General features: G+C 37.5%; 1 protein-coding gene across 3 annotated transcripts in view; it reads right to left on the bottom strand.

The window, feature by feature from the left end:
* Positions 1 to 13,078, bottom strand: part of UBE4B (ubiquitination factor E4B) — a 41,883-nt gene that overhangs the window by 20,680 nt on the left and 8,125 nt on the right. Inside the window, exons 3-9 of one of the 3 annotated variants that reach the window (XM_074847826.1) lie at positions 9,947 to 10,082; positions 9,313 to 9,400; positions 6,856 to 7,000; positions 5,804 to 6,032; positions 4,931 to 5,341; positions 3,953 to 4,066; positions 517 to 658 (exon numbers count right to left, since the gene is read on the bottom strand). In XM_074847826.1, coding sequence (XP_074703927.1) covers positions 517 to 658; positions 3,953 to 4,066; positions 4,931 to 5,341; positions 5,804 to 6,032; positions 6,856 to 7,000; positions 9,313 to 9,400; positions 9,947 to 10,082 — 1,265 coding nt within the window. The remainder of the gene's footprint in view (positions 1 to 516; positions 659 to 3,952; positions 4,067 to 4,930; positions 5,342 to 5,803; positions 6,033 to 6,855; positions 7,001 to 9,312; positions 9,401 to 9,946; positions 10,083 to 13,078) is intronic. The other 2 variants (XM_074847827.1, XM_074847828.1) reach the window with 2 other exon arrangements.

The raw sequence follows: 13,078 nt of genomic DNA, 5'->3' as shown, positions 1-13,078 counted from the left end.
TTTAATACAAACTAGAAGTATTCAGAGACAGAACAGACAGGAAGTATGATAAATTTCTTTATTCACACAGTACAAATGTAATATGCAAACTAAGATTTGCACTACTCCAGCTACAAACATTTCAGGTTTTATATAAAAAAAAAACTGGTGTTTGTTTGCTTTTTCTCCCATAAGCAAAAGCTTAAAGCAGAGTATAGAATGCTGATAGGGAGCTGGTTTCACACAAGTGTGTTTTACATGGAATAAACTTGGATAAAATGCAGTAGATCAAAAGGGGAAGGACAGTTTCTAACACACTGCATATTTTAGAGATGTACAACACATACGTGATGCAAAACACATACGTGATGCAAATATAACGAATTAAGAGTCAAAGGGACCTTATAAATTCTGTAACTCTATTTCTACAACAAAGCCATCAAGAAAGAACTACTAATTTCCACCAGCTGTCCCCACTAAACAGCGAGATGAGTGTCTGTGACAGCACTGATACAACTTCACTCATCTGAAAAATACCTTTGGTGCTTTTCGCTCCTCTATTCCAACTCTGTCAAAACACTCAATGAGGTAGTTCAGCATCTCTGTCTCCTTACAATTTTCAATGGTGAAGTGATCACTGCAGGAATCGGAAACACTTGAGCTGCCAGAGCCTCCCATACTTTAAAACACACAAAAAGAAGAAACAAAGCATCAGGTACAGTTCTTCATTTGTGCACAACCAAGTAACTCATGAGCTCTTGACTTCCTCTGTCAATTTTCTGAAGACTCCATCCCATCACACACGGCTCAATAATTAAGCTCATTTCTGTGACCTATGAAGAGCTCTCCATTTAACAGCTTGTCCAACTCTGGAAGTTCAGCTGTACTGTAACATGACTGAAGAATCAATCACCTTATTAAATGAGTAAGTATCTGAAAGACAGCAATAAGGTGCATGACTTTAACGGCAATCAATAAATCTTGTTCTCAGATGGCAATTCCCAAACTGAACAGCCTTTAGGCTGTACTTGACATCAAAACTGCTCAGGACATCACAACACTGCCATGCCATGCCGTGCTGCAACCTCCGCACAGCATTTAAGAACGGTAGAAATTTCACCAACTTTGTTAACACTACCCAACCCATGGAAGGTAGGATCCTCCCACTGCAGAGAAGAGACCTTAGGTGATAGATAGGGCTACAATCACTTTATATATTCTAAGTAAGGAGAAAAAACAAAAACAAGAAGCAATACATCAAAGTAACTGTTCCTTTTAAAATTTCCACATTAAAGATCATGTCGTTTCAACTCAGTCCATTCCAATTCCCTTACAGTAACATATGTCATTTCATTAAGTAACATAGCCTCAGGGGGGAAAAAAACACCACTGTAAACACAAAAACTAAATCCACAAAAACAAAACCATGCTTGAGAAAAGAGAGAAATTAAATACAAAAGTGAGAACAGACCCCACAACTCTGTCTCAAACTTGTTATCTCAACAGAATTCTTCTCTACATAACAGCTTGGCAAAGCTAATTAAAAGCAAAATCTTCATTTTACAGAAGGGAATTAAGACAAGATATATTCTCTTTATGTAAATGGAAATTTAAAAATAGCAATTACGTGGATGGTCTACTGCTATTCTTCAAAGAAAGTCTGTGTGCAGTCAGGATAGATTTAAATGACCAATTTATAAGCCCCAGATTTTAAACTGGAAAAATAAGAATATTTGCTTCCTTAAATGCATCTTTTTAAAAACATGTTTAAAACTACAAACTGTGTCAAAACTGGAATTTCCTTTAAATTGTGAAATAATTTACATTTAAGTAATCAAGCTGTACAAATCTATTGTGCAAGCTTTGCAGGCCAACCAATAAATCAGGGAAAGGTTATTATTGCTAAGCACCTGGTAGCTCAGCATGTTAAGAAACATAACTTCCAATAGCAGCAATCTCTTTTTGCAGAGAGAATTTGTTTTCAATTATTCAATTAAAACTAGCCCACGTAAAACACAGCTCTATTAAAATAGTACTCAGTAACCATAAAATCATATACACGTTTTTCTTTTCTATAGTCTGTTTTAAACCTCTTCATTTCTTATGTTCAGCTTAAAAATTACCCTTTTAAGAACATCAATTTACATAAAAAAACCCTACTACTTCTATAGTTAGTCATTCTGTTAATGATTTCAGTGAAGCAATAACTGAAATTCTTCTAATGCAAAGCTCATACATCCTTCATACACATACTGAATGCCTTGGTATTTTCAGAATGCAAGTTGTTGCATAATAGTACAGGCACTGTGTTTATAATTTAACTAACATCTTACTGTTGTCTGCAGAATGCCAGGGCATAATATACAAACTAAGATGCCAGAAGCATAGCAGCCTCAGAAATCCTTACAAAAGGCTTTGCACCTCAATCCAACATTTGGATTAAGTTGCCAACAGAATAAAAATTAAACAAAACAGTGGGGAAAAATAATCCTGAATTCTACATAAACAAAAAAACCTAAAGCTGTGTTATCAAGTTCCCCCTCCTGAAATGAGACTGGAATGGAAAAAAGATTCCACTGGAAGGTCTTCTAATTCACAGTCTGATTTTAGCAGTGGTGTCCCAACATACCACAGGAACAATCACAGACAGAAAAGCTAGTGGGGGGGAAAAGATAATCTCATACCAAGTCTTTTGGGGCATTTCCTGACAACACAAAATACTTCCTAAAGTCCTGATCTATCTTAGTTTTAAGAAGGCTCAAGCAGTTAGATGTCCCCTGACTTTTGCTGTACATATCAAAGGGAACCAAAAGTCTGGGAGGAACTCCTTTTCCTCCCAGTTGTTCAACATGCATGTAGTCTTTAAAACTATGATCTTGTTTCCCTTACACATTTGTGAATTGTAACTGGCTCTATAAGGCTACGTGACCAGCCATAGGCCACCTCAGAATTACCATCAATCATAATCAGGGCTCTGAACATCACAGAAAGTTTTCAGGATACTAGCAAGACTACAAGAAGTATCATTTTTCACAAAAGTCTTCCTAAAATACGTGGGGTTTATATAAAACATTTATTCATTTCTCCCATTTGGGTCGATATCAAAGAATGGGGCATTTCTTTGGGAAAACATTTCTGTATCAGCCAAGACACTGCAGCATTACTCTGCAATGGAATGTAAAACTAGAGGAGATCCTACCCTGCATTTCTATTTCCAAGAGCTTTTTTAACTTGTTATATCCAGTGTTCTGCAGGTTTTTTTGCACAGGCTAGCTTCCAAACAGAACTCACTAATATCAACTCTCATTTTGTTTTCACGTATCTTAACGTGACACAAATGAAAGGGCTTTGCTATACAATTCATAAGTCTCTGTTTTACAGTAAAATATTCCGCTCTTCACCCTCCATTCTTGGCTGTTCCAACTACATCAGCCTCTACTACTTACCACGTCAAAGGACCAGTTTAACCTTTCAGGTGTATTTTCTCTACAGGTTAGAGTAGCAATCCTCAGCTGTCAAGCAGCAATAAATCTTAAACAAATTCATACTGTTTGCATCCACTGGCTATTTGCCACTTCATCTTTTTCTGTATGTTAACCTTTGTCCTCATTTTCCAGTTTTTGATCGGAAAATATGCACATGACGTACCACTGGTTTTAAAATTACAACCACGTGTGAATAATACTCCTTCTACTCATATAGCCAATGAGGTGTTCCACTCAAACATCATTTCAGAAATCATGCTCATTAAACCTAAAAGGCAGTATTAACATTTACTTTATCTTAGTCATCTCTTTTTTAAAGAGCTAACTAGCATTCATTATACATGTTTATAGGCCATCTTAAAAACCCATCCAAGTCATCTCCTTGGCTTTAGTCATTTCCCAAGTTACTTGGAAGAACACTTGACACTATGCAGACTGTTAGTTCCTAAGCAACCAAACATGCAGGTTACATTCTCTTTCTCCAATACCTGGACCCAAACTGGACACAAGAAAAATCATCATCTTCATTTTCTTCATCACTACTGTCCTCAGACACATCAGAAACGGCAAGAAGGAGGAGGGAGAAAGGGTTGTCGTATATACTACCACAATAAAAATGAAAAAGGCCATCAGATTTAAGCCAAAAGAAAAAGTAAATGGTAGCTTTTCTAAGTCTGACAAAAATCATCTCTAAACATGCAAAGAATGGATAACTCCATGTTAGCAAAACCAAGACTATACTAACATGCTCTGTTATACTACTACGAGTTATTTGCATATCAAAACACCACACGTTCACAAACTAAAAATTTAAAAATAATTTGAAACCTAGTTAAAAATTATGGCTGAAGTGGGAATGTTTAAACGTGACCAAATAGTAAGTATTACAATTCTAAGCTACTGAACTTTAAAGCAGTGGTCTCAAAACCTTGAGTACTTGCTTTTTCCCTCCTGCAGGGACTGGGGATTCCAGAAGCAGCCAACAGAGAAAATGAAGTAGTACCTGGTCTGGCATACTGAAATAGGCTAATCTGTAATTTAAATCTGTGCACTAGGGAATCAAATCTAACACAGCCCAGCATGTAACAACTTTCAACAGATCAACTAAAGCCCTACCAAGAAAACTCATTTCAAAGCAGGACATCTGTTTGGTTTATTATCCAGCCGTAGCAACTGAACAGAAAGCTAATAGTTTAACTGGAGTGGATGTAAGAGGAGGAAATCAAAACAATATTGCTACCTTTAAAGTAATCACATTACACTTCAAATGCTCGCAGAAGCAAGTTCAACATTTTGGCAAAGACGGCTTGTTAGGAAGTCAACATATTAGCACAAACCAAAATGCAGAAACCAACTCAGGGTAAGTAGAGTGAGCTCATCACAAACATAAATTCTTCCAAATTGCAGGATTATGCCACACCCCACACAGCACACATTAAACACACTCTTTTGTTCTTGTGAAATACCTAGAAGGAATCCTGTTCAGTAAAGAAGAACGCCTGCGCAAGGTACTGGGTGAAGCAGTAAACAAAGGTGGACCCATTGTTGTGGGTCTCTGTCTGGATGTGATGACTGGCATGGCTGGAGGGCTAGCAGCCATGGCTGGAGGACTTTGTGAACTAGATGGGATGGAAATATTCAAGGAACGCGGGATGGAAGAAGCTGAAAAGCCTCCAGAATGGGCAACAGTGTATGGCCGGTACCTCGGAGAGGAAGGCTGAGTCCAAGAAGGGCTTGTTGTTGTGAGGTGAGAGCTGACAGTAATGGAAGGCACAGATGTAGTGGCAACTGAACTGGCTGGTGGGGTAAGAGATGAACCAGTCATTGGTACATAGCTTGTGAAATTGGTAGTAGGAGCTGGACTAGTCCCATAGAGACTAAACCAGTTACAGGGGAAAAAGAAAAAAAAAAAAGCAACAATTTAGGATATGTAGGAAAAGGGTGAAAAAGTTAAAGTGAGCAAGAGAAGCCCTTGCCCTTCTGATGACTCGTCAGCAGTAATTCTGAAGCTCACACACATTATTCCTTTTTACTAATGTTGAATAAAACTATGTCACAATCTACACACTTTTAAGTTAAGAGTCATAGCCTTCACTGATGCAAGTTAGGGATACGTCTCAGAAGAAATCAGCTACATGGCTTTAACCTATTCAATACACTTCTAGCTGTAGCAGTGTAATGAAAAATGGTGAAATGGAGGGACATTAACATGAAAGAGTGAAGAACTTTAAAAATCTATTCTGTTTTTGTTCTTGGGACATTTCTATGCCCCTCTCTCTCTTCTAGTCTACCAATCAATATTCAAGTGAAATCAGTATTCAGTTATAATCAGAAGTCACCTGGATAACGAACTGGAACCAAAGGAGCCCACGTTACAGAACATAGGGCTGCTTCCTGGGTTAGAGCCCATGTTTAAAATCAGGCTTCTGTCAGGAGACCGGGCAGCTGCAGCAATTGGCTGTGATGTAGCCGTCAGGCTAGCAAATGGGTTTTCATCCCTTGACTGGGTGGACATCATCAACACTTCCATCAAAATCTGCCCGATCAAGTCCTTAAAATCTGAAAACACTGTTAAGAATAAAAGAGTTAGTATCCTCACCTACTATCTTCATCTACACATTAGTCAGAGATTTCTACTAAGGACAGTAATTTACTTCTATGAATTAAGTGCTGCTTTTGGCAAAAACAATAGATTGATAGTTACATTTACAGCTATCACTGTCTGTATTAACTAGGTTCTGAAGTTACAGCTACACAAAAACGTAACTTTTATGGAAAGTACAAAAGATCATAGATAACCTAATGTTGTTATTGTTGTTTATTAAAGTTGTCTTGTCCGTCCCTCTCATTTTCCCATGCTGCTGTTGAGTTGGGCAAGCTGTGTCATAAAGAAAGGAAAAACACACACACACACACACCCCCCACTCCACATATGCCCACACATAACAATTTCAAATTTTGTTATCTCTTATAGCTGACATACTAAATATGATTTGTTACATACAGTGATCACAAACTCCTAGCTCATCAAATTAACTGCTAAATGTGTATTATGATATAAAACAACCCATTAGGTCAGTAAAAGTTTCCAGAAAAAAAAAAATCCAGAGACACTGCAATATCAGCACACTAGTTTGACAACAGAAAACATAACCAGCAAGAGCACAGCAACTGACTAAAAGAGGAGCTATGACCAATCGGTCCCATGGGTTTTTTTGGGGATTCCATTTCCTGCTACCTCTGCTGATAGCCCATGTTGAAATCAAGCAAAGACCACAAGCAGGTGGTTCTGGCATTGTAGTAAAGAAAGAAAAAGCTAAAAATAAGAATAGAGAACATGTCACTCAAGTGAAACAATATCCCTAACAATGATAACAGTTCAGACACCTACCTTCCTTTGGATTCTGCTTAAACTGGGCAGAGAGTGAATTCAGGAAGATAACATCTCTGTCTCGGTCCTTCCAAGAGACTCTGAAGATCTTACAGACCAGCTGTAAAGCTTGCTCCTCAGATACTTCAGACCCAGACAGAGGTTCCTTGGTTGGGAGGTGGGGGGGAAGAAAAAAAAAAAAATCAACTTAATTTCAATTGTATTAGTCAAGTCACAATTTTATCAGATGGCAGTCATCTTTAAAGAGCTTCAGACTGTTGATAGCAGATTTGGTATACTTATGAACAAATATAGATATATTTGTCAAAATATATTTGGAAAAGAACCCTGAACAAACACAAAAGATGCAGTAAAGATGTAGTAGAAACACAGAAATCCAGTAGGAAACAAATTCCCAAAACACATTCAAAACCAGTATAATAAGAAGGGAAATTTAACCAAGATAGTTATGATTTCTTCTTTAAGGAATTAACTGGGGATTCAAATTTTCATTATGCACAGGCATTTTAACAGATTCTTGTAAAAATGAAACCACAGGAAGGAGCAAGTTTCACCAAGTCTCTTCTGCTTTCAAATCTTTGCCCAAGATAAAAACATCTTCCACTTGAATGAAGTCAGGACAGTACAAAAGACTCAAGAATTTGCCTCATCCCCCTTTCTTCCAAAAAAGGAACATCATGTAAACTGTGCTCAAAATGAAAAACTACTTTCTCTGAAAAGAATGCTACCATATATAGTGCCTAGCAAAGGTTAAACAGGAGGGTTCTTGCAATCCTACAGCAGCTTGCAGTATGCACCTGAAAAAATGGTGGAATACAAAGAAATAAAACTCAAATAATTACCCCTGCAATGTGAGGAGAGGTAACATTTAAAAACATTTCCAAAACATACATGACAAGCCAGCAACTCTGTCCCCTGCTACACTCTTCTACCAACACTGAAAAAGCAACATAATACACAAAACAGGCAATTCAGCTGCATAGAATTTCAAAGATGAAAAAGGTTTAACTTTGAGGCTATTTTCCTGCAAGAGTTGCAGATATTTCCTAGACCAAAAAAACCTTCTGATATTTGACTAATACAAGTGCATGTTATACTGCTATGTATCATACTTCTTGAGATAGTAATACTCTTTTCTTTTAGAAAAAAATAAGTCAATGGGAAAGAACAAAATGCAGACTGGAAAAAAACAAGGTTGCCACTAAAAAGCTCCCTTTTTTCCTTTAAATTTGAGACCACATAATGGCCAGTAGGTAAGCCTAGATTTATCAGAGATTTCCAGCAACTACCAGCACCATACCCTTTTCAAAAGCTTTCCCTCAAACCATTTAATAAACCATAAATTTTGGCACATTAATATATTTTTATTGACCTAATTACAAGTATTCTAATGTTTTCAAGTACTTCTGCCTATTTCTATAGAGAAGGCTTTATTATTGACATCATTTCCAATGCAGATAACCAGGCAAGAAAGTTTTTTGCTCGTGAGGACTATGCTGTCTCCTATCCACTTAGGTTTTTGGTATCTCCAAATGAGTAAGAGGAATTAAACCAAGTTTGCAAAGCTTTATTTTACTTTCCACTGCTCCCCCGCTTCAAGATTGTCCTTGATTCCAAGCGATTTATTTCACAGTAGCACAATGCGAGCTGTCTGACTGCCTGATTTGCAGCTAGGAATTGACTGGAAAGTATTCTGCAGCAGGGTTATTGCTACATGGCTTTAAGCCAGGCTTTTACCAACTGACCTTATTACTGACAGTGCAGGAATAAACAAAGACATCTAATGAGCACTGCAAGAATTGTTGTAGAAAGTTCTCTCCACTATACTGATGTCCCATTTCTTTCTGGCTTTATTTCACATGGGCCTTAAAAATCAAATGACAAAGAGGACGATTTTAGGAGTGAATTAGAGCTTCATACTTGCTTGCTTTCTTCCTCTGCTTTAAAGGGTTCTACCACCTGTTTAAACCTTGATAGCTAAATATTCTTATTTATTCTCTTATAATATCATTAAGAAAACCTTATTACACAGCACTGCTTTGGCATATATAACATTTGAAGCAGTACTTTGTTAGTAGACCTCTGTATAAATGCTACACAAATAAGCTGCAACAATCTTCAGAGGTGTCTTAATAAATACTTCTTCAGGTCTACTGAGTATTAAAAAAAATAGATCTGGGCATTAATAGATCACTTTGTAGGATATATAACAAAAATATTTTCTTCAGAGTTTTCAAGTATCATTCATAAACAAATTTGAGAAAATCAATATTGAAAGGTCTGACTTTTTTTCCTTCCTACAAATTTTAATTAGGAAACACAGTGAAGAAATCGGTCACAGATGACATCTGAGGACTAGTTCCACCCTCTAAAAAGCATGTATTCAAAATACGGAGATACCTGAACTCACTGCAAGCTAACTCACTCTTCCATCCAGCCAACATATGACAGACTAACCTTATCCGTCAGACTCCTTTTCTCTCTGCGATCATTCTCATCCACCTCCATGTTTTCAATTCCTGAATCCACATCTACCTGGGACATACTGTAAGGAGAAATAAGAGAAGAAATCCATTAACTTGTAGAAACACACAGTCCTCTAAGATGCTGACTGAAGGAGTGTCACCTTAAGTAAAAGCAGCAGAGAAAAAACAATGCAACAAGAAAGCCATTATGCAGAAACGGCAACTAAAATCACTAGTTGATAGATCTTTCTCATATTGCATTTATTTTGAATTCAGGAAACACAATTCTAAATTTCTTCAGCAGGCAATTTGAACTACAGAGCTATCACATCCCATAACCTTTTCTTTTTTCAATAGAGTAGCTGAATTATCCCCACCAGACACACTCATCACTTAACATCTAAGATAATATTTTGTCTGTTATCACTTTAGGTCAGGAATTCCCATTAAAATCAGACTAGAATAAGCATCACAGTGGTCTAAACCGTGTGTCATTTTTAAGCATTTAACCCTATTGCATTAACATGGCTGGAAGTGAGAAGTGGCAGAATATTTTCCTGTGTAAGTAGTTTTGATGATTAGCATTGTACAGTATTTGCTGGCTTACACAAGCTGCATTTTTTTACCTTTTCTCACAGGAGACACTATCAATATCCATGCTCTGAGACCGAGAGAGAGACTGAGATTGTGTTTCAAGGCTGTTAGATGGAGAACTGCTGAGTGAACTCACTCCTTCGCTGCTCTGGCTTCGGTGGGCTACTCCTAGAGAAAAGGCACCACCAAGATTACTACTACAAAGATGAGAAGGCACTACATAATCATTTGGATGGAAAAGGAAAGGAAATATGGTTTTTCAATCCAGCTCTTAACCATTCTTAGTAATGCATTAGGAAATAAATGTTAACATTCACATTTGACTACAGATAATCACATTTTCTACTTCCTCTTGCAGCAGCAATATAGGAATTCTTACCTGCATGACAACACAGAACAAACTAAATTTGCATCTGTGAAGTGCTCATAGATTCACTCCCATTAAAAAACAGCAAACTGAACTCTTAAAAGACTGCTCTACCTTAAGACCTCGTCAAAGCCCCTCTAAAAGTCAGTCCTATCAGAACAGGACTTCACGCTGGGTCATTACGATGAAGTGAACTTGGGTGAGGATACAGGACAAAACTAATCTGAGTTCTGATAGTCTTCCCACAAAACCTCCCACAATTTGCCGGGAAATTATCAGTACTTCTCCACAAACCCAAAATAAGCATCCAAGAAGTCCTAACAACAGGCCCTAAGTACAATACCAGCAAATGGAGAGCAATATAACGCCTTTGGAGCACGGCTGATGAGCATCAGGATATGAAAGGATGGATTCACTTTGCAATGAAGCCTTCTTCAGAGGCGTGTTAGATAATAGCATAGTAGAAGGAAAGTTTTATGCATAATTCCAAATAATCCAGAAAAAGCCTTGCATTCAGTATCAGTGGAAGTTGAATGAGTTCTACAAACATCTATGTGAAAAGTGCTTTTAGGCATAGTCTATTCCTAAAATTTGTGCCTAGTGATACTGTTTGAAGTCATGATTTATAATAAAGTAGCATTAATTGCAAGCTGCAACTGTAGCTTTATCAATATCAGGTTTTTGCATGTCAGTAAACAGACTCCTTGAAGGAGCAGGAAAAAAGGCATTATTGATCTCTGTTTAAAAAGAAAGCAGTAGTGAATTTCACTCCTTTGGGTTCTTTTGCCCACAGTTTACAAGACATTCCCCAAACAGCATCAGGTTTCAGGTGAGAAGTGTAAAACCAGATTGACAACCTATTTTTAAATTCCAGCCCTGGCTGCGTTTCAGTGTTACTACTGAGAAGTGCAAGCTTGTCCTGTGTTTAGGGCGGCAACACATTTTTAAGTTCACAGTGGGGGCTGCAAAACAGAACAAATCAGGATTATGCTCTTTGACACAAGCTGCTTGTTTTTGACTACTCTTCTCAAAGCTTTTCTAGGTCTTGAAACAACTCATTTTTACAGGAAAAAAATGCAGAAGGCAGAAAAATCCCATTTATAAGACAGTTTGCTGAAGAGCAACTAGATATTCCGCATGGGAGGTAGGCAAAGTTCCTTCATTCTACTGCTTCAAAACTCCTGTTTTAGTTCCCTGGGTATAAAAACACTTTATATTTGACTCCTTATATTAGGCTGGAAATTAGTCAGTATCCAGAAAACACTCAGATCTTCAAATAAGAAGGGGAAAAGATGTGCAAGGTAAAATTAATTTGCATTGGTATTCAGAAAAGAATTTAACAAGATTGTCCAGACACCTATGTTCTGTAACTGAAGACATGCAAAAGCACTCTACGGTATAGCAGGACAACATAGAACGCATATGTAACTTGTACATATCACAAAATACTTGCTAAATGTAAATTTTATTTGGGTTTGTTCAAAGCTTCTGTGCTTTGGTTTGTAACTTTAGGGCTGTAGCTGTGTATTATCATTCATTCATAAACAACACCCAAACAACATTCTTGAGCTCATTAGGTTTTCAGTATGAAAAGAATAGAGATAGGAACCAAAATCCTCCAAGAAAAGTTAGATTTCACTTAGCCACCTATTTGCCAATATTAAATGCCTGCAAAAGATCTCACCCAGGAAGCAGGAAAATGTGAAGAAAAACTCCATTTCAGTTCTAAATGACCTGGAATATTAGTGATGCATATTACAGCTTTGACACTGAAAGTCCTTGTCCAAGGTAGAGGCCCCAAGCCTAGTACAGTTTCTCCATAAACCAAGGGTATAGAAATATCAAGTATAGTGTCCAAGCTGAGCAAAGTCGCTCAGGTGAATCAGGTTAACTAAAAGTAACGTTCAAAAGCATAACTTCAATGATGTAGTTTCACAAAAGATAACACCCAGCAGAAATACGCTGTTCCACAGCAGGCAAAGGCAGACTTCAACAGGGTATTCCAGCAGGCTGCTGAGTTAAGATATCCCAGTTACAGCCTTGTTTTCCTCCAGTACATCACCGATTATAAAGGGGCAGTCTTTCTTGAGTCCTCCCTCTTCCAAAGAAAAAGCTAGCTAAGTCAGTGGATAAAGAGACTAGAGTATACATGGCTTACCAGGGTGAAGTGCATTGCTCTACATTCCCTTGGGGTCTAACTGCCAGGACCATGTACTTTAACAGTTATACTGCAGCACTCATTAACAGGCTTCTTTAAACAAACTGTCCTACCTACCACCTTCTCACAACAAATCTTCCAGAATTTACTGCCATCTGTACTTTGCTGGATCAGGTATACCACAAAATACCTGACACGTGAAGTTCCAGTTTTCCTTTAAAAAAAAAAAAAAGGAAACAACAGCATAGAGACATGCAAAAATTAGGAAGACCACACACTCAGTACATGTGGCTGTCACTGATACACTGTTTTTAGGCTTTCCAAAATATTTTCAAAATACATACAAAATAATTATCATATTTTTCATGGAATTGATGTGTAAGCCTGATCTCACCATGACATGCAAGTTCTTATAAAATTGGATGCTTACAAGGACACTATTCTGCTGAGGCTGCTCTCTGCATGTCCAAATGAATTAAAATCCTCTGCAGTCATTTTAGTTTACTGCTCAAAGGAACTCCTGCAAACCACACAGCTGAGTCTTCATTTATGCGGAATAAATACAGCAGATAACCAGTTGTGAACATTTTTTCCTGATGTATTCACCAATTTAACTATATGTGTTACCCTAGTGTGAAA

The sequence above is a fragment of the Strix aluco genome, chromosome 22, assembly GCF_031877795.1.
Source record: "Strix aluco isolate bStrAlu1 chromosome 22, bStrAlu1.hap1, whole genome shotgun sequence".
In the NCBI taxonomy this organism is placed as follows: domain Eukaryota; kingdom Metazoa; phylum Chordata; class Aves; order Strigiformes; family Strigidae; genus Strix; species Strix aluco.
Note: the sequence above shows the minus strand (reverse complement) of the source record. Positions and strands in the feature narration are given on the sequence as shown.